We start from the raw sequence: 22227 nt of genomic DNA on the forward strand, positions 1-22227 counted from the left end.
CTCCCATCTTGATCCTAAATGTATAAGAAATGAGCGCAGTGCTTCTGAAAAACTGAATTATGAGTTTCGCTTTACAGCACAATTCTTAAAAGAAAAAAACCTATTTTAGACCAAGATTTCAATACAGAAGATTAAGCATATCCATAAATGACCATGTTTGACTGGCACAGCAGAGCCTAAATTTGGTGATAATGAACTTGTTTATTGAGGTGGGGTTTTAAAAGGGAGGAAAGCCTTTTTATAGGTTTTATTAGACTGAGGCAGATTACCCTTATTGTAGAGAGTAATAATAATTAAAAACCCAGAATAAAGGCAAAGACAAAGAGGAAAATTGAACATTTTTTTTTTTTTTTAAAAAGCACAAAAACCCTACGTACTAAAATTATACACATCAAGTATTGGTCCAATCTTATATCAATCTATTTACAATTAAACAGCACCATGGTGTTCTCACCTAGTTTAGTTAAACATGCCTGGAAAATTGTTATTCAAAGTATACGTTCCTTTAAAATAAAATAAAGTCTTAAGAGAGCTTAAATCCTCAACAAACAAAAAAGACCTTTTATCAACCACAGATTATTGATGACATCACCAACTTTACTTAAGAAAAACAGGCTTGAACACTTTTTTTCCAGTTGAAAAACTTTGAGAGATCCTGCTATTCAATGTGGCACACCAATTAACAAAAAAGCTTTTTGGTGACAGGGGCATTATATTGAAATACCCTCACATACCTCCACCTCCATGTATAAAAATACTCCTTGGGAATTAATGCTGCTGTCTCCTCTTGAATCTAGATTCAATTATCAGCAAACCTAAATTAAATGTAGCCATAATCTTTTAAATGATTGCATAAAAAAAGGGAAGTAGTGAAAGCTCTCAGAAACATGGTATGTTAACAATTACAGATATTATGTCTAATCAGGCTATAGGAAATTTAATACCATTTTAAACATTACATTTAAACTAAATGGCAGTTTCATTTTGCCATTAAAATTAATAACAGTGCTTCACATCCAAATAGGTGTGGATGTCTGATTGTTTCCCAACTGAGAACAGCGTAAGTGCCTTCCTGCTTCTGCTTTCCCAGCTCACGGATTCTCACGGGGACAGTGATCATGCGGTAGCCCCTTCTCACTTACGGAACCAACTCTGAAAAGGCTCCAGATCAAATATAATCCTTGGCAGCTTTATTCCAGTCATAGTACAGAAGAATCAAGTTATCTCACTGGATTTTTCAGTCCTTTAATTTAATTTGCAGATGGTTCTTAATTTGTCTCTTTGCTAGGAAAGATGACAGGAAAATTGTCACCCCACAACCAGAGGTGACAGTGAACTGGAAAGCACTACAGTACAAAGCAGTGTTTCATCATTTGGTCTCACTGCTGATGTTTAAGTAAACCTTTCACACTAGTAAATTATGAGTTCAAATTTTCTATAAAAGACTGATAATAGGCACAATTCTCCCAGGCACAGACAGAATGGGGGTTTTCCTTACACCATCCCGCAAACTGGGGGAGAATAGATAATTACTCTATGATCCTGCAGTGGGAACAGCTGTACTTGATTCCCTGCATTCCCTGGCCCAGAATCCATGCATTTGGGGCAGAGTTAGCTCTGCGAAGTGCCAAGCAGAGTAGGTAGATCAATGAAGGTATTATATGTAGTGACCTTCTAAGCCTGGATATAAAAACAGCTTCGTTATGTAGACATTTCAAAATATCTATGCAGCAAGAGGACAAAAGACTTTTCATCTGAGTATCAGTTGAAAATCAGAGATCTGACTCCACTGACTAAATTATTGCCTAGTGTTCCAGAAGAGTGCCTGCCACCGATGTGCTGGAAGGCACCAAAATTTAGTGTGAATGTAAATACGGAGCTCAACATATGGGGAGGGGGAAAGCAATACTGAAACACAATTTGCCAGTCTCTACTCCTTTATGGCTAAATATTAGTTGAGCAAAGAATTAAGACCAGAATAGAAGCGAACCTCAAATACTGCTCTTTTCAGTTTCCATTTTAAAAAGCTCAAGTTTTATAACTATTGATGATTTCTGGAATTTATATTATTTTTTTTCTAACTCTGTATTCACAAGGTGCTTGGTGCTGTTCTTCATGGACGCAACACTCTATTTACAGTCCAAATCACTTACATACAGCCATTACATTGTTGTTGGGTGTTTTAAAATAAATGGTTATGTATTTATTTCTTAACTGCCTCTCAAATTAGAAATTGTAATTACATGAGTCTCAAAGGCTGGCTCTTTGTGTTTTATTAATTATTTTTGTTGGTCTCCATCACAGATGGAATTTTTCACTGGTAATTCCTCAGAACTAAATCCATTCATACGGAATTCAGAGCAGTGAAAATCAATTTCACGCCATAAAGTAGGAAATGACAACAATAATAAAAAGGAGTGGGAGAGATCTGGGGACCAGCCAATAGTACCAGTTCAGTTCTCAACTGGCGTTGGGTTTTGCAAAGGTTGGCTCATTATAACCTGTACAACATAATCCTTTGGGATCTTCAGCTCTTCCAACTTCATTTTGTCAGTGAGAGGTCTGCCAGAAAAGAACCACCGCTGACTACTTGGTTCCACTCCTTCTGCTGCGTGTAGGCGCCTCTTCATGTGGTATACTGTGTCTGTGCTGCGGACCACAAGTTTGAGGTCTTTGCCAGTGGAAAGGCGCAAACGGAGCTGACATTCAGATCCAGAATTGGGTGGTGGCTCAGGAATATCCAGAGTCTCTATGTCGCTCTTTTCCTCTATCATGTTGATGGGTGGTGCCAAGCAATAGACTGGAAGCTGATATCTGTTTCCCAGTTCATCATAGCACTCTGTAAGTGCACCTTCAGAAAGAGAAGATATGAGTGAGTTCCATCTAAATAAATACACTTTTGTTTACACCTTGCAAAATGCTCAAGCATCTCTTGCTAGCTTGCCACTGTAGGGAAAAAAAATAAAAAATAAGGCGAATCAGTCACCTGATCATCAATGATAATCAAGGCTCATGACCAATCATTTGAGTGTTAATCTAACCAGTATCCTAGCTCCTTACCAACACCTCTTTTAAATCATTCCATACCTAATTCACACTCTCATTAAAAGATAAAAAGAAAGCACACAAAATTCAAATTTACTATTATTATTAATGCTTAGATCAAATTAAGGGAGATTTAAATTGCATTGGGATATCTTTTTAGAAATGAATCTGTTACTTAAAAAAACAAAAAACTGATCCCTAAGCCCAATTCACTATAACACAGTGTTCCAGAGCTGTTTTCCAGAGTGCCTAGACTTCTGAAATTGAAGTACTTGGCCAGAAGTCCTTAGTCCAAAGAGATCACAAACTAGAGATGACAAGCTTACCAGCTGCCACTGGCTCATGGCTTATACATGAATCTCATTAGCACAATTACCACAAAAATGACTGAGGTGTTTTATTTAACCCCAATTAGTCCATCTGTTACAGGGAAGCTATGGGTCAAAAAGGAAGAACAAAAAGGGTATAAAGTTTATAACCAGCTACCTTAGGGGAGGGAAAAAAATATTTATGGTTTAAAAGAAGGTATTAATGGCTAATTTCTTTATAAGGCATAAACTACATGATAACTACCAGGACTTTCCTCGGGGAACTTGAAAGCATACTTAATGAATGTTTCATTGTAAGGTTATTCATAACGTGTCCTTTGCTCAAACTGGAACATTAATGTCAGCTGATTATCAATTTGGATAAAAAACAGAAACATCTACTATATTCAAAACACTCATACACAGGCTAATGAATACGGGGAATGGGACAATGAGAAATTGTTATCAAGGAACAAATGAGTTAATGAACTGATCTCTACGGTCACTATCAATAGGCTGAAAATGCAAACCACTCCAAATGAGACTGGAACAGTTACCAACCCACCACGGGTTCCGTCAGGTCTGCCTTCTAAGTTTCGTAAGATGGGCTGAGGTGAGAACTCAGTCACCAAGCATAACGCCACGAATCTCCCGTTTCCTCTGTGTTTAAAGATCTTGTTCAGCCTCTGTGTTATTCACTAACTAATGTGAAGACTGCTATGACACTGTAGAAATGGATATACTTTGAGCACAGTTGTTATCACCAGCAATTCCTTACCCTAGTAACCACCATACTGCAGTACCAATGTTATTTATAAACAGGGGTGCAAGCTTCACTGTTTATATACTTTACATAGCCTAGTCCTGAGGCAAAGAAACCTACCAGTGTCCTTCAGAAGGGCTGGCCGTCAGGAGAACTAGGAAAGAGAAAAGTGGAGAGTTCACTAGAGACCCATCACCTCTCTCAGGAAAACACCTTCAAACACATATCCCACTGATATTGGGTGGACAGTAGTGTCAGCCTGCTAGGTACAAAAGCATATTTACATAATTGTTCTGCTAGAAAAACAATCACTTAGAGAGGCACCATTTCAAATGGCATCTTTGGAATCAGGAGACCAAGACGAAATTTCCATCCTTGTTATTAACCAGCTGTACAACCTGAGCAACATTCTTTAACCTGAAATACCTTTCTCAATCAGCAAAATGAGGCAGGATAAAATTGACCTCTAAAGTGGTTTCCAGGTTTATACATGCTTCTTCATCTTCACACAGCACCGCCACAAATAGAAAACAGCCGGAGTGCAAACCAAAGCAGTCAAACCGCAGGTGAAACAACGTCTTGACTGAAAGACAGCCTACATTTTCAGCCTCCCTAGAAACTAGGGCTAGAGTGCCACGGCAGCCTCTTGTACAGTGCTAAAACAGTAGTGCACACCAACCCCCAAAAAAACGTACCATCTAATAGGCACTTTGGCTCTTTCTAGATTTGAATACTCACTCCTCCATCACAATGAAAAGCTGAGTCTTTTCCCTTCTGCCCTCAGCCCAGCAAGTCAGGGGTTCAGTCTTCAGATCTCCAACGAGTGAGAATAAAAACCCCACGGAAGAGGTACAGCTAGATGGCCTATCTTCTTATTCCAGCTCAGGCAGCACTCATTTCTATGATGCTGGAGATAAGCTATCAGACTCTGTATTGCTTAGAAGATCCCATATTTCAATATTTTTGGGAAAGGTAACTTGTATTTTATCTAACATGAAGTTTTCTGGTTTGTTTATTCTTTTCCTCACTTTTGCCTATCAAATTATAATCTGAGTTATAAATATGATCTAGTTATAGATTAAAAACTAAATAGGGGAAAAATCAAGACTATGAATTAAATATGATTTAATTACATTTTTAGGCTATAGTTTTATGGGTTAAATTAAATTAAATATCTGGGATCATCAAGTATCAGTAAAAATAATCTTTGTTTACAATACAGCCCATAGCTGAATATTACCCCCAGAATTACCCATTCAGAGCAGAACGACTCGACTGTAGGCCCAGACTCTTTTGAATAATATACTCCCAATCCTCCACCATTTAATGGCCCCATATTTCTTTACAGATCAGACAAAACTGATCTGCTAATAGTGATCTATATCATACAACCTCTTTATGACTTCATAAGAATCACTAGAAAACACCTCTCACATTCCACAGAGTTACTGCATGAACGTTACTCAGCACCTAGAAGTGTGTGGGCATGTCACTGGCACTGAGGAGAGAAGGTCACCAGGAGCCAGGACTGTCCTTGACCCCAGGAGCTCAGACTCAAGGTGAGCAGATACAGCATATTCACCAAAGATTTAAGCACAAATTGATACACTGAAAATCAAACAAAGGAGCTGAGATATCACACAACAGAAATGTGGTAAGAGTTGGTAGAGCTAAGGAGCAATTCTGTAGAAATGGTGATTTGATATGGGCATTCCAAGAAATAGGAATGATATGGAAACAAGAATTAGTACAAGATAAGTAGGGAATAGCAAGTGGCTTTGTTGAGGTGAAATATAGAACCAATAATGTGAAATTACTAAATAGATAGCAATAGTGAAAATCTGATAGAAGGGTTCAGGAGTTTAGACTTAAAACTATAGGAAACCACTAGAGGTGACTAATACAGGAACATGAGTCATTCATCCCACAAATATTAAGTGCCTATCCTATGCCGAGCAATGTTTCAGATGCTAGGGTTATGCCAGTGAACAAGACAAAGCCTAAACATGATTTTATCATTTGTATGAAGGGAGAAGGACTGACTGGAATCAGGCAGACTGCTAAATTGGTTGCCTGACTCTACCAATGGAAAGAAATGGATGTGAGAGAATCAATGGTAACTGGCAGGACCTAATGATAGGTTACATATGATGGAAAACAAAAATGAACAAGAATCACCTAAGTAGGAAATGAGGGTGACACAGAATTTAGGGTTACAAGATTCTTTGCTTACTTTTTTAACTGCTTCAGGTTCGGTGAGATATTTCAATTGAATTATCTGCAGGTAACTGAAGAAGCATATTGAGAAAAGGGTAAAAGCAGTTTGTAGAGTAATAATCTCAAATGTACACTTAAAAGCAAACACTTAAGAGTGCGTACTAGCTCTAAACACTTTTTTTTCCCCTAAGATTTTATTTATTTATTTATTTTCCCCCAAAGCCCCAGTAGATAGTCGTATGTCATAGCTGCACATCCTTCCAGTTGCTGTATGTGGGACGCGGCCTCAGCATGGCCGGAGAAGTGGTGCGTCGGTGCCTGCCCGGGATCCGAACCCGGGTTGCCAGCAGCGGAGGGTGCGCACTTAACCACTAAGCCACGGGGCCGGCCCTCTAAACACTTTGCATACATTAACATTTAATCCTCACAATAGCCCTCTCAGGTTCCGTCTATTATATTCATTTTACAAATGCGAAAATTGAAGCAGAGAGAAGTAACTTGTCCAGGCAGAGACAGGAAGTGACAGTGAAATAATCTGATTCCTGAAAAAGGAAATGTATAACACAGGAATAAGACTACCAGGGCTTGGTTCCTGGGTTTGTGAGATGGTTAATGTGAAGGAGGAAATGTGCTTAAGAAAAAAAAAAAAAAAAAAAGACAAATCAATATGGATGAAAAGCCCAACATGAAATCACAGGAGCAAGAAATGGACAATAACAATGCAGCCCAACAATATATTTGCCAGTGATGTTAGCAATAGGTCAAACAAGGAACTGGAAGATGACGCAAAAGAAAATGGTGACTAAGAGACGTTTCAGTGCTGTGAGGCCACCACATGTAGTGACAAAATGGACACATTATTGTCACCGTTTCATCTACGATGTTTGAGAGGAATGTGCGAAAAATTGGACATAGAAGATGGAGTTTTGCTTAAAGAAACCTGTTTAAATTAAAAAGGGAAGGAATCCCTCTAAAAGTTGATAATATAAGGATTTTTCTACCTTTCCAAAATTACTTTTAGCTGCATTTGCAATTTACAAAGGGTTTTAATCACCACCCACTGGCCACTCATGGTGCAGGTCATTGAGTAATTCTTCAGTAGTTCTAAAGACGTTCTAGCCAGGCTTGCTTATGCTGCTCACTAAACGTCTTCTGTGGAAGGACACTTGCGTCTTTTTTTCTTCTCCTTGCAAACCCATCGCAGGCCTAGAGTCCTAGCAGAGAGAGATGGTCACCAGGATCAATGACTGCCCAGGCATCGCCTTCCCAGGTCAGGAAGCCCTGAAAGCTCCCCATGGTAGGAAGAAAGCTGCCAAGACGCCACCTTCTGTTCTAATTTCATACATAATTTTCTAAAGTTGTTTTTATTTATGTTGATTGGCTCAGATGGTCTGCTTTCCTTGGTCAACTGTTTCCTATGGCTGTTTTTAACTATGCTTCAAAATATTTCACAAGAAAATTATAAAGATAAAACTAAATTATATGCCAAATAATAAAAATAGCTTTACCAAATGTCAGAAAGTTTAACACTTGACTTTTCTCAAGCAGTCTTTCAGGTTAAAAAGAAAGATGTTTTTTCAAGCGTTCAAAGGCCTCAGTTTATCCCTCTATGCTCACTCCTCTAAGACTGCAGCTCAGTCTTAAAATTTTTACCACTTGAGACTTGCACAGCAAATTTATAAAAGTTCAAAATCAATTTTTACATAAGGTAACTTCTGGGGATACAAAAATGTTATCTTGATCATGGCAAGGGTTGCAAGGATGTATATATGTCAAAACTGATCAAACTGTACATTTTAAATACGCGCTCTTTAGTGTATGTCAGTATACTTCAATACAGTTGAAAAAATTTAATATTTAAAACACACTGGCAATCTGATATAGAAAACTGCTCTCCCAAAATTAATGCAGTGGGCAATGTCCTAGAATTGCAAGGCTTTTGTCACACTGGGCGTCTCTTCCAAAGCCTATAGGAAAAGGATGTCTTCAGTCCCGACTTCTCTTCTAACTGACCCAAGAGGCAGGAGCTCTTCCCCTTTTCAACGAATGTGACATCCCACAGCAAAGGAATGCCTAACACATCAGTGAGTCGAGCACAGCTAAACAGTCTCAACTGAAACAACCGAAAGAATGTAAAAGAATGAAATAGTGGGTTAGATCTCTGACTCAGGCAGCCCACTGCAGGGCCTGATGGAGGAAAAGAAGACTGGAAGAGAAGCAGTGAATCTGATGGAAGGAACAGTGGCTTTGGTGTCAACCACACCTAACTTTTAATTTAGATCCTAATTTTGGACATATTCAGTCTGTTTCCTCAGGGATTATAGTATCTACCTCACAAAGTTGTAAGGATTAAATAATAAAACACATGCAAAGTTGTCTAGTACACATAGTAAGTCCCTAGAAACACTCAATAATGTTGGTTCCCTTTTTACACAAGTTTTAAATCTCAGAACCAGACATCTGGGGGTGGGCTCACCAACAGCAATATCACAAAGGATCAAATTTCATAAAGTTTGAGTCCACTGCTTTTATGCTTCACGGGGTTCTCTCCAAACCTGAATCACAATAATGTCAAAAGGGCTATCAAACTTACCCTTCATCTAGATACTATGAGCAGTCTTTCAGGACTAACAAATTACAGGCTCTCTCATGCAAACACTTTGCTGGGAATTATATTAAGCTTCTATCTGGTACTCAGGCTTTAGAAGAAGCAGGTTCAGCTATCTCATCCCACTAAATTAGCAATGAAGACTGTGGCATTCACAAGTACCAAGTCTATCATTTCTTCTGGCAAGCACAGATGAAAAGTGGCTTAGCTTATACATATTACTAAAGTCGTATGACAGTTAGACCACGGTTAAGAGCTTGTCTAACACTGCCACATTTCTAAGGGGACACTGATCTTTAATTCAGCTCTTTAAAAGGGACAGAGGAACAGACCAGAAACACCTGGACACTGTGGTTTATTTAAAGCTGACCTGGCTTTACAGAAGTAGAAGTTGGTGTAGTACCCTCCCTGGGAGCACAGCAGAAATCCTGCTTTCCCTCTACTGCCACCACCCAGAATGGCAAAGAAAAGAGGTCTTCTTCAGAGACAAGCCTACTGACTCGGGACAACCTCCCACCTCAGCTATTTTAGGGCCTTTGTTGCTGTAATTGAAGAAAAAGGGTGACAGCAGCAGAGGAGTGGATAAATTCACATTTCTTAACTCCAAATCATTTTTATTTCTTTGAGGATAAAGAGAGGAAAAGGATATAACATTTAATTTTGATTAATCAGTCATCAGATCCTTTATAAAGGCCCTGTTTCATTTCTAAACACAACAGTTTGGTGAAAATCCTGTCTCCCATGTATCTGCAATATCTTCATGCTTTCATTCCCAAGCTTTATGTTCTTACAGAGACCTTTAAAGGAACCAGAATTCATGGCCTGCTTCCTAACACACTTAAGGGAATAGAAACAAGGCCTACACATAACACATTTCCTGCCTATTTGAGAGAATCCACTTGTTTCTCTTTAGTATTAATAGAAGTACATCGTTTTAAAGTATTCTATATAGTATGGAAGGGACCTAAAATGTTAGACATGAAATTAACAGTGAAGATTACTTGTGCAGTCACTTTACATAAGACAGAGATGAAATGACTTGACAGTGTCATTAGGCTGCTTTGTTACTGTTAGATCCAGGACTTGAGTTCAAATCCCAATTCCATGACTTACACTTCAAAAAAGTCATGTAACCTTGCTGTGATTCAGTTTTCTCATCTGTTTAAAATGGGGATTGTTGTAGGTGATTATTACGGGCAAAAGAATTAAATGACATCAATTAAAAACATGAGTTATTAGCATTATATCATCCTTGATTCTCAGTCCAGGTGTTCTTTGCACCATGTTGGCTCACTATACACAGAAATGCTCTATTTACACTATTTATAAGTGTCTTAGTTTTAAAAAACTTAAAATGCATTATATAATTTAATTTATTCACATCTGATACATTTTGAGATAAGAAAGACCAGGAAAAATGAAAAAAAAATTCTGGGCAACTCCTTTTCTACCTATATTTTGAAGGTGATTAAAAAAAGTTAAGTTTTTTAAAGAATTACTTCTTCTACCTCCCATATCCCTAACCATAAAAAGGGACAAAAGAAATAGGCCTTCAAAAGCCCAACTGAAGAACCGGCAATATTTAGCCACGAGAAGTAAGAAGAATAAAGTTAGAGTTAAGTCTTTAAGTATGAGAAAAGTAACCATTTGAGTAACAGTCAGCAGCTACTCCTTCTACACAGGGAAGGTGAAGAAGGGAGCCTTTACATCTGAATTGCAGAAGATGACAAACACATTAATTGCAGATGCTAAAGAAATCAACAACAACCTTTCTAGAAAATTAGAAGGTAGGGAAAGGGTGTAGGCCAATTTTTTAAATCTTTTCTAATCTTCTATATGATAATTCTAAAAAGCATTAAATCTTCATCTTTGTAAGATAAACAGATATTGTTCATGAAAAAACTTTAACTGAAAATTACTGAATAGTCACTATGAAGCAGACTGTGAAAAATGAAAATAACCACTTTTTTTTTACCCTGTTTATGCTAGTTTGGGCAAGCCACTTAATCTATAAGCTGGTTTCACTGGCAAAATACTTTATTTAGGAATGTTTGTAGGATTTTTAGGTAATGGCAAAATAATCAATTAGAAAAAGAAAATAAGCTCTTTAAGAAATTTAAGACCATGAGTAAAAAATGCTGTGTAAATCATGAAAACTAAATCTCTCATAGGATGGAGAGGTTGTGGAAAAGGGGTACTAGATATCAGAATCATCCAGGGAGCTTTTCCACAATACACGTCTATACCATTCTCCAATTTCCAAAGTGAAAATATACGTGCATATATAAAATTCCCAGGCAGTTATGAGACCAACTTCCCTCTTAACAATCCCTATTGCCATTGGAGAATAATGAACTAAAGACTTATCATTGATATTAATAGAGGAAGATAATCAAATAGGACAGAATTGTTTTGTGCCTGGACAAGGCAGGAATATAACGAATATGACCTGCTGACTGGAATTGACACAAAAACACAATTATCAATGGAACCACTATATTAAAAAGAAAGGAAGGAGGAAACATAGGGAAAAGGTGTTTTTGTTGTTTCCTTGAAAAATAACTCAGAAAAGCTAACTATCATCACATAGGAAAAAAGGTCACCGACATATAATTTTTGTGCACATAATACTGATACTAATACAATTCAAAAAAAAAGGACACAATCCTTACTTTTTTTGAGCACACAATCTACAATAACAGACAACACAGATAACATAAGACGTATACAAGTAACATTTACAAAGACATTTTCACATAGTTTTCAAAGTTTAAAGAACTTATCTATATTGGGAAGATAATATGAATAAGGTTGAGATAATAACAAGACTATGGGAAGAGAACACAGGATGAGATAAAAACAAGAAAAGAGAAAGATTTGACTGAAGAAAGCTTAGAAAGGAATGTATGTCCCAGGATCAATTCAGATTGTCAAATATGATCAATTCAATCCTCTTATGCGTAATACTGACAGATGTAGAAGAAAGGGATAGGGATGGATCAGGTATGAGATGATGCTGAACTATGTCTTCAATGCTTTGGTGTTCAATTAATAAATCTACTGTTTCTTCTCAATCAATACAATCTCAAAATTCCATTAGGCACATGCCCAAGGCAGAGTCCCCTAAAAGCCAAAAAAAGATGTTACCAGTAGACAATACATCTAGAAAATGATCAAAATCTATAATTAAATATTTTGGTGCAAGGAATTTACTTGTTAATGTCAGAGTTCAAAAAATACAATCATCAGGAATACTATTTATTAAGTGCATTTTAGACTACGGTAAACAATTTAATGCATTATTATCACATTTAATCAATACTACCACCTTTTTATATAGGTAGTTACAATCCATATTTTGCAGAGGAAAGAACTGAAGCTTACAGAAAAGAAGTGATTTGCCCAAGGTCGCACAGCTGTCAATAACACAGAAGAGACAGGAAGTAAGGCTAGGCCCGATACCAAAGCCTGAGCTAAACAATAGCTAAAGCCTATTCAATATTTTAAACTCAAAATACTTTGGAAGTACTTTGGGATGTTTAGGGTGTAACACAACAAAATGTGTCTATAGTAAAATTTCAAACATGTAATTATATCAAGAAGACAGAAGGGATTTCAGCAATACCACTGAGTAGGTCTGGGTAAAAGTATGTAACCAAATAGCTAAATTATAAACTGAGGGTGAGTTCGAGTACATGACAGAATACAATTCAAAAGTCCACCTAAGAAATATTATTGATAAGTTTCAGATACGAACAAGGGAATTCAATCAAAGGTACCAATGACATTAATATTAATACCCAGAAAGTCATTATAAAGCTTTGAAAGAGGAAAGCTCAGACCTCAGTTTGATTCTTTCATATTAAAGCAAACATATTCCTTGGGCCGGCCCTGTGGCTGGGCAGTTAAGTGCGCGCGCTCCGCTGCTGGCGGCCCGGGTTCGGATCCCGGGTGCGCACCGATGCACCACTTCTCCGGCCATGCTGGGGCTGTGTCCCACATGCAGCAACTGGAAGGATGTGCAGCTATGACGTACAACTATCTACTGGGGCTCTGGGGGGGGGGGGAATAAATAAATAAAATCTTAAAAAAAAAAAAAAAAAAAGCAAACATATTCCTTAAACATAGAGGGGGAGTAGAGGCTGATCCAATATTCTCAAATTTCCAAGAATAATTCTCCCTAATCTGTTGGTTGGTGAGGCTGCCAGTAACATTACTTTTGTTGGCAGTTCACATAGATAAGCAGAAATGAGGGACTGGAGTCTTGAGAGATCTGAGCCCGTATCCAACAGGATATGCATGGGCCCCTGCCGTTAATGAAACAGAGCTACTCTGCTTCCGTGAACTTGTAAACGAGGCCACAATTTACAGAATACAATCACATATTCCTATAGGTAACTATGATAAGTACAAACTAAGTCAGTCAAAATTCCAAGGTTTTGGATCTCAGGCTTCTAAATTAAGACTACCACAGATACACAACTCTTCTTCCCTGCCACTTGCAGGCCTCTACAAATATATTCTGCTTAAAAAATACAGGATACAAGCATTAATAAGAGAAAGACGACGGATCGGCCTAGTGGCGTAGCAGTTAAGTTCGCACCCTCTGCTTCGGTGGCCTGAGGTTTGCCAGTTTGGATCCTGTTGAGCCATGCTGAGGCAGCGTCTCCCATAGAGCAACTAGAAGGATGTACAACTATGACATACAACTGTCTAGTGGGGCTTTCAGGAGAAAAAAGGCAAAAAAAAAAAAAAAGGAGGAAGACTGGCAACAGATGTTAGCTCAGGGCCAGTCTTCCTCAAAAAAAAAAACACAAAAAACAAAAAAACTCCTCCTCTCATTAGATAACTGTCTTTAGAAAAAAGGGAAAGAGGACAAAACTATCTGTAAAGGAAGGCCCTTCCCCTTATATTATCTAAAGGTAGAATCCAAAGACAAATTATAGAACTGATAAAGGTAATGGAGCAAGACCATGTCCACCCCCAATCACGTTAAGAGGGAAAGAATTCAGAGACCATCCATGAAAACAGGGACTAAAGAGTCATACTGAAATGACATTCTATTATAAATTTTTCAAATGTAGGAGGGATCATTTTTACAACTGTACAGAAAAAGTGATCTATATACAGTGGGTACTCAATAAATGTTATTAACACAAGCCCATGCTGATAAGCTTTCATAAACAACAGGACAGTTGTAAAATACACATTAAAAAAAAGCTTCTTGGAAGCACAAATAATTCAGAAAATTAATGGAGATTTGGAAAATTGGAAAGGATACTAAGTTAAATATCTTTTATTTGAAAAAGAGTCAAAGGACATAAATCAGGGCCGCCCCGTGGCTTAGCGGTTAAGTGTGTGCGCTCCGCTGCTGGCGGCCCGGGTTCGGATCCTGGGCACGCACCGACGCACTGCTTCTCTGGCCATGCTGAGGCCGCGTCCCACATACAGCAACTAGAAGGATGTGCAGCTATGACATACAACTATCTACTGGGGCTTTGGGGGAAAATAAATAAATAAATAAAATTATAAAAAAAAAAAAGACATAAATCAGATGATTAAACAGTGAAAAGCACTGTTCCTCTGAAATTGTAGAAAAATAAAGGAAGATATTGAGAAAGAAACAATGAAGGTATAATAATGAAGAGAAAACAATGCAAAGGAATATAGGTGATTTTATATGGGGCTAAAGAGACAACTTAGAAAAATATTAACTTGGAAAGCTGTGGAGAAAAATTTATAAATACAGTAATCTAAAGAATAAAGAATACAAAATTAACACAAATCTCAGTATAGCCTGAAAATTTTTTATGTGTTTCTATTTAATCAAGGAGACCAAGCAAGAGGTCTATACAGGTCTAGTATACATGTGTCCCTGGAAACATTCAAACCTTATGGGGGGTTCTCAAAATCACATTTCTAAGCAAAGGAGAGAGGTTTCCAATAATCTCAGGGCTACAATCCTAGAAAACTGTCCTTAAGAACCGGTGAGACTCACGTGGAAGCTTAGGTTCGCTCATTATGCTAAAAATAGGCTTGACGAGAAAGTACAATAACTAAAGGCACATCCATTCACTAAGTCTCTATGGCTTCTCAGATCTAAATTTGAGACTACTTCTCTAGTGCTGGTAGGAAACCAGTGATGGAGAAGCTCTAAAAGGGAAAGGGGTGGGGTGGGGTGGGGGGAGAGACCTTGATGGAGAACTAGATTATACAGAAGTCAAAAAATACAGGTTATCAAGGGTTGTCTTTAATCTTGAGATTAAAAATACTAAAAAACATAAAAATATAGACACACAAAGTAAACCTATCTCCAGCTGAAAAATATACAAGACGAATGCTCCTCTTTGCTACATTAAAAAAAAAAAAAAAAACAGAATAACGCATAGCAATAAAAATGAACACTTCCCATTTGGTTTCTTGCTATTAGAAATGAGCTGATCGTGTTCCCCTTTGTCCTTGAGGACCACCAAACCTACCATGTGGTAATGTTATGTTTGCACCATCAATGATCGCTTGTGCCAGTTCATGATCATTGCTCTCAAAAGCATGTGCTGCAGCCTTCAAGGCATCCCAAATCTCTTTACGGCCTTCAAAAGCTGGTGCAGTATCCCAAAATTCATCCCTCTTGCTGCGCAGTTGTCCATCTGTCATGGGATAATCGCTTTTCCATTTGGGTTTCTCCTTTTTCAAAGGCTGGTTACGACCTAAAGCAACTGAGAAGAAAAATAAAAGGCTGACATCAAATCCAAAATTTACAAAAGATGTATTAAAAGTTATCTGGTCATTCCTCTTTGATTCTTTCATCAAAATTATAGTTAGAAGTTTGCCTACTAGCTAATTCTCACATTGTGAAATTCCCTTAAGCTATTTTAGAACTATGAAAGCAAATGGAGAAGACATCTGATGGCTCTATCCAAAATTTCCAGTGAAGTCAGTATCTCTTTTCCATGCAGTATGCCTTCTCCAAAGGATGATTTAAAAAATTACCTAGAAAAATAGTAATAAGTATTTCATCAGACAATAGTGGCAGAATTTTAAGAGTCAAAGGATGCCATAAAAAAGACGTGAGATACCAGGAAAAACCAAATGGCAACAGTAGCTTGAATCTCAGAACCCTTGGACACACGACGCCAGAAAGAAGGAACTGAGAAATTCCAAAGAGGGAAAAGACTGCTTTGCAGTGTTCAGAGGAAGAAGAGCTAAACCATCAGCTCCATGAGGAAACCTGATCACAGGAACACTTCCTCTAGCATCCCCCTCTGGACTTCAGTCAAGGAACTGTGAATGCCTTTCTCTGAAACTCAAACAGGAGCTAATTTCGAAAGGAGTGAGGGAGAGGGATAGAATCAGTGCTTCACTCTTTGGAGGAACTAGGAATGGAACAGGGAATTCTTGATACTAGGCCAAGGGAGAAGCTCTCAACCACAAGGAGCAGAAGAAGTACAATACCCTACCGTAGTTTGAATCCAAGAGAGGAAGAAAACAGAGGGCAAGAGTCCACTCCTTTTTTACCCTAAATAGCAGCATAGCTCCTTAGAAAATGTTATGCAGTAGTAGTGCTAGAACAACTCTGATGCAGTTCTTTGCACCCAGATACTTACCTGGCATATGATCGCTGATCTCATGCTGACATACAGAGCCATAGATAAGAAACAGTTTGATAGATGGAAGAATAGGTAAAAAGCAAATTGAAGCTTGATGGAGTGACGGGTAAGAGTGGGTGGGAAATAAATGACAGAGCAGGTGGGAAGGAGAGGGTGTGTGTCAAAATTCAATGTTCTACATTTAATTGCAGGAAGAATACTAATTTAAAAGAAATTACTCTCAAAATGGTTCTAAAGAATCCATGAAATTAACCACTCCCTCACAGGCCCAGGGCCAAATGAAATTTGGGCTATTCATTAACAGAAATAAAACAAAATGATTCCAGCCCCTGGGCAATCTCTACATCCTATACCAGGCTATGTTCCCGGATGACAGGACCAACTAACGCTGCAAAGCATATCTGATTCGACACTTAGTTTAAAACATGCTCTCTTTATCCAGTCTGGCCACGTTATCTCAAGGCAGCACACATCAGGGCTCATCCTCTCACCTTCAGAGTGGCACACGACGCCACTGCCAGCTGTTTTTCGCTGAAAACACTCAGTATTTTGACTTATACTTTTTGGCCCTCTAACTTGTTCTAGTGAAACGCAAACCAGCTGAGTTTTAAAAGGGTGTGTACAGCACAGTAGGAAAACTGTCTCTAACACCGAGCTGGAAACAGAACCCACCTCTCCTTACTTAACTAACAAGTATTTACTGAGTGCCCACTAAGGGTCTCTAACACAGAGCTGGAAACAGAACCCACCTCTCCTTACTTAACTAACAAGTATTTACTGAGTGCCCACTAAGGGTAACACTATAGATCTGCATATCAGGTTTAATTCAAATGTGAGAAACACAATTTAATGACTTTTCCCTGCATCTTCCAAATAATACACATAAATGCAGATAGAACATTATTCTCCAAAAAGTATTCAGAATATGTCAAATAATCACAATCCACCCACTACTGAGTCTACCCACAAGGTAAAATGAAAGGTAAATTTTATTTTCTGCTACATTAACCTTTAGACGAGTCAGAAATAGTTTAGGGACAATACTCAGTATTAGTTTACAGAGCAGAGAGTGGAAGACAGGACATGATAGGTAGACACCTATTTGAATAAAGTTTCGGGTCCACCTGAGTAGTTTCAGAGAACTGTCTAGCCTCATACGTATTAAATGTACCCGAGTGTAATTCTGTTCCATGAGAAAATCACAAGGCAAAGGCAAAAACAACAAAACCTCCACAATCTCAGTACTTAAACCAAAAAAATTAAAAGCAGCCCTCAAACAGAGGAACCCAATAGAAAAACAATCTCATAACAAAGATAGAAAATACTTTGGAAAAAGTAAAAGCACCTTCCTCACAAATAAGAGGTAGCCTTATTTTACCTCCCTCCCTCTGTAGAAGGCATAAGAACGAAATCCCATAAAAAGGAGAGAGGATACATTATGCTGCTTCAGGATAATCATCATTCCAAATCCATTTTCAAATCCGTACGCTGTCAAAAGTTCCAAAGTAATTACTTTGTGCAAAAAGTAAATATGACAAAATAAATGCTTGTAACATGACGTAAGCTTACTTTTTATCTCTCTGTAAGCTTACTTTTTTTAATCTGTCTACATCTCTATTTCTCCCTATATCACAAACATATGTAATACAGAATATCAAATGTCCATTATTAAAATACTTAAATCTTTGCAACATAAAATATTATTTTAGTAAAACCACTAAGCAGTGCAGAATTTTAACTACAAAACATGAGGTTAAAAGCTTCATATTAAACTAAATGTGGTTTATTGCCTAACTTACCTTTGTTAAATGAACTAACTAGAAAAAATATGGACATTTAGCAAAAGCATTTAGGGACCAGCCAGGTGGCATGGCGGTTAACTGCACACACTCCGCTGCGACAGCTGGGGGTTCGGTTCCCGGCTATGCACTGAGGCACCACTTGTCGAGCCATGCTGTGGCGGCGTCCCATATAAAGTGGAGGAAGATGGGCACGGATGTTAGCCCAGGGCCAGTCTTCCTCAGCAAAAAGAGGAAGACTGGCGACAGATGTTACCTCAGGGCTAATCTTCTTCACCAAAAAAAAAAAACATTTAAACTATGCTCTTGTGAAAACATGAAAATATTCACAGTTGTTATGGGGATTTAATACGTTAATATTGTAAAGCACTTAGAATAATAATTGATACATAATAAAACTACAAATAAGTATGAGGTAAAAACTAATTTGGAAGTACTACATGAAATCAAGAATCTAAATATTTTTGCAAAAATATACAAAGTCTTTTTTCATAATTTCTGAACAAAACCTGACATTCTGTGAATTTAGCACAAAGTACCTTTAATTTTAAAAAGAACTGCTCTACGAATGTCATGTACTTCCTGGGCATTTATCAAAGTACATCTTCTAGGAATCTGCTCATCAAATATTATGCTTTGATTTTAGCTGATATCACAAACCTGTATTTCTGAAAATACTTGGACATAGAAATCAGCCTAGCTGCTAAGTAGCTATGTTTGCACGAAGTCAACCATTTTCAATTATGAAGAAATAGATGTAAAATAACGTATACTCAATTAGATTATACTTTATGCTGTGAAACTTTCTGTTTTATATACCTTCTAACTCCTGATACCAAGAGAGATGCTCAGTATCATTCATGTATCTGGGACTAAGTACTATGATCTAACAACGAATTTAAAAACAGAAATAGCTCCTATTACCCAAATTTCTGTTCTAAAGTTTAAAACTCAAGGCAATCAACCATACTGAGCTTTATTCTATGGTTTAACATATAAGAAACAAGAGATTAATAAAAAAATCTAATTTAAAAAAGCAATCTATTTCACAAAATACTTCTTCCTATCAATCCACATTTACTAACTTTCAAAACTTAGTCAAAAACTCACCTTCTTCTCAGAATCACATTTATCTACTCCTTATCTTTCCTTGTAACCTTTCAACAGTTCTTTCCACTCTGTGACAAATAAATAGATCTAACATGCAGAAAACTCAAGAAAAGTTTGCTTCTCAGATCTAAATAGCAACATAATCTTAAATATTTTTACTCCACAACTAAAAGCGTTTTGCAAAAAACTCATTTTGACATTTTAATGATAAAAAACAAAGATCTCCAAAATGAAGTACGTTTATAGTTGTTTTCCTGCTTTTGGTTCCTCTTTGAAAATCCTGATTTAACAACAGGACTCTCCAAATGAAGAAAGAAGAGACCATGATGCACAGATAACGTTAAGTATCAAGATATGACTCAAGTAATACAGCTTTAACAGACTGAAAGCATCGTTTCCCTAACACAACAGCCTGAGGGAAAAAAATGGAATATTTAGGGATCACCATTAAAAGACAAAATATTGTTTCAAAGAATTTTGAAAACTTTAAAGCAGCTAGGAATAGGACTGGGATAATGCCTTATATTAGACTGATTAGAATTCTTAAGATCATGAAAATGAAAGGGAAATTTTTCTGTCACTCCAAGAGTTAAGAATAGATCCTACAGAACCCTTCCACAACAGATTGTGCTAGCCTAAAAGGATGCTTGTGAAATATTTTATCTTCAAGTAAATTTAGAATGCACTATATATATACATACATACACATGTACATACATACATAATACATATATTCCTTTTACCTAAAGCAATTAACTGCCAAAATAAAAAAAGGGATATGGAGATTAAAACGCCTAAAATAAGAACATTAACACACCGTCACTACCATCCCTATATCTTCTCTACTGCCTGAGAATTTAGAGGTGGAAGAGACCTTAGATGGTATAAGTCAAGCTTAGTATTTGACAGAAAGGAAAGTAGGACCTAAGGTGGATAAACAACTTGCTCAAGATAAAAAGAGCCAGAACTAGAAGCCAGATAACTAGATTCAAAGTCCAGAGCTCTCTTTTTCCCTTACAGCACTCCATGTCTTACCTGGGCTGAGAAATATGTTTTCTTTTATATACCAAATCAATTACAAAAGTTCACTCAAAATAAAGCATGTGTTTAGTTGTTCATGGGCTTTATTATGCCCAACCAAACGTCTCTGTTGGACAAAGAAAAAGCTAATGGAGCAGCACCAGCTCCCCAAACCCATCCAATCTACTCCTCATTCATTTCTTTGGAGATACTCATGCTCACAGAAGGGCAATCCTATAATAAGGGAGGAGGTAATGCAGTTTTCTGGTCTGTCAGCTTCAACTTATAAGTACTCGGCATCTATAACAGATTAGGCACTAAAGATCACATGTACGCATACTTATCTAAGTGATATACACCATTTTTAATGCTACTATTTTATAATAAATAGAAATGAGCACTTTGATTATGCTTCTAAAGTTTATAAAAATTTGGCAATTAAAGCATACTTTTAAAGGCACATACTACATAATTTCTAATGTTGTTTGAGCTAGCTTTATTGAGGGAAAAAAATCAACATAATGACCTCATAATGACTTCCTAGCCCTGTTTCTCAGAGTATAAATACACTTATCAATGGCCTGAGCATACAAACAGGCAACAGGAAAACCTACCTGCAACATAGTATGTTCAAGGACTCTTCTTAATGGGTCTTATTTAAAATGTTACAAAAGCATACAATTAAATCCCACAAAAAAACACACAAAACCAACTTGATTAAGAAGGGCACCATTATATAAAATTGAGACTAAGAATATGGTCACCTAACAGCAGCCCACTGTATCTTTAAGTAATACATTAAACTCTCAGATGGTTCATTCTACTGGGTGGGGGAATGGCTTTATACAGAGTTACATTCTTTGGAATGCTGGGACCTTTTCTTCTCTTAATTTATGGGTAGTTTGAGGGAGGATGGTGCACAGAAGTCAAGGCTGCCCTCTACCTCCACTACTATTTAACACTGTATTGAAAGTGTTACCCAGCACAATCAGACAGAACAAAAAATCAGAAGTGTAAGAACCAGAAAGGAAGAAGTAAAACCAACTCTAATTGCAGATAATATGATAGTATGACTAGAAAATACAAGAAAATCACTGCTAAAATTAAATGATAAGAGAAATCAATATGGTAGCAGGATATAAAATGTAAGCCTTTTTATATACATAAAATACCCAGCTAGAAGATAAAATTGAAGAAAAGGTCCCATTTACAACAGCAACAAAAAAGACAAAATACTTGGAATGCAACCCCCATATCAGGAAAAAAATTTTAAACTCCTGAGAGACGCAAAAGTAGACCTGAACAAAATGAAGACATCTCTTGTACCTGGACTTTAACTTTATAAAGATGTCAATTCTTCTTAAGATAATATCTACATCTCTTTATTATTTTTATTATTTTTTATTTTTTTAATTTTTGTGAGGAAGATCAGCCCTGAGCTAACATCCATGCCAATCCTCCTCTTGTTGCTGAGGAAGACCGGCTCTGAGCTAACATCTATTGCCAATCCTCCTCCGTTTTTCCCCAAAGCCCCAGCAGATACTTGCAGGTCATAGTCGCACATCCTTCTAGTTGCTGTATGTGGGACGCGGCCTCAGCACGGCTGGAGAAGTGGTGTGTCGGTGCACGCCCAGGATCCGAACCCGGGCCGCCAATAGCAGAGTGTGTGCACTTAACCGCTAAGTCACGGGGCCGGCCCCAATAATATCTACATTTAACGTGACCCTGATGAAAATTAAAAAAAAAATTA

General features: G+C 37.4%; 1 protein-coding gene across 1 annotated transcript in view; it reads right to left on the bottom strand.

Moving 5' to 3' along the window:
• Nucleotides 1-2178: 2178 nt before the first annotated feature.
• Nucleotides 2179-22227, bottom strand: part of UBTD2 (ubiquitin domain containing 2) — a 63138-nt gene continuing 43089 nt past the window's right edge. The window contains exons 2-3 of the mRNA XM_058546013.1: nucleotides 15421-15657; nucleotides 2179-2851 (exon numbers count right to left, since the gene is read on the bottom strand). Of these exons, the coding sequence (XP_058401996.1) occupies nucleotides 2454-2851; nucleotides 15421-15657 (635 nt within the window). The 3' untranslated portion in view covers nucleotides 2179-2453. The remainder of the gene's footprint in view (nucleotides 2852-15420; nucleotides 15658-22227) is intronic.

Source organism: Diceros bicornis, chromosome 1, assembly GCF_020826845.1.
Source record: "Diceros bicornis minor isolate mBicDic1 chromosome 1, mDicBic1.mat.cur, whole genome shotgun sequence".
NCBI classification, from domain to species: domain Eukaryota; kingdom Metazoa; phylum Chordata; class Mammalia; order Perissodactyla; family Rhinocerotidae; genus Diceros; species Diceros bicornis.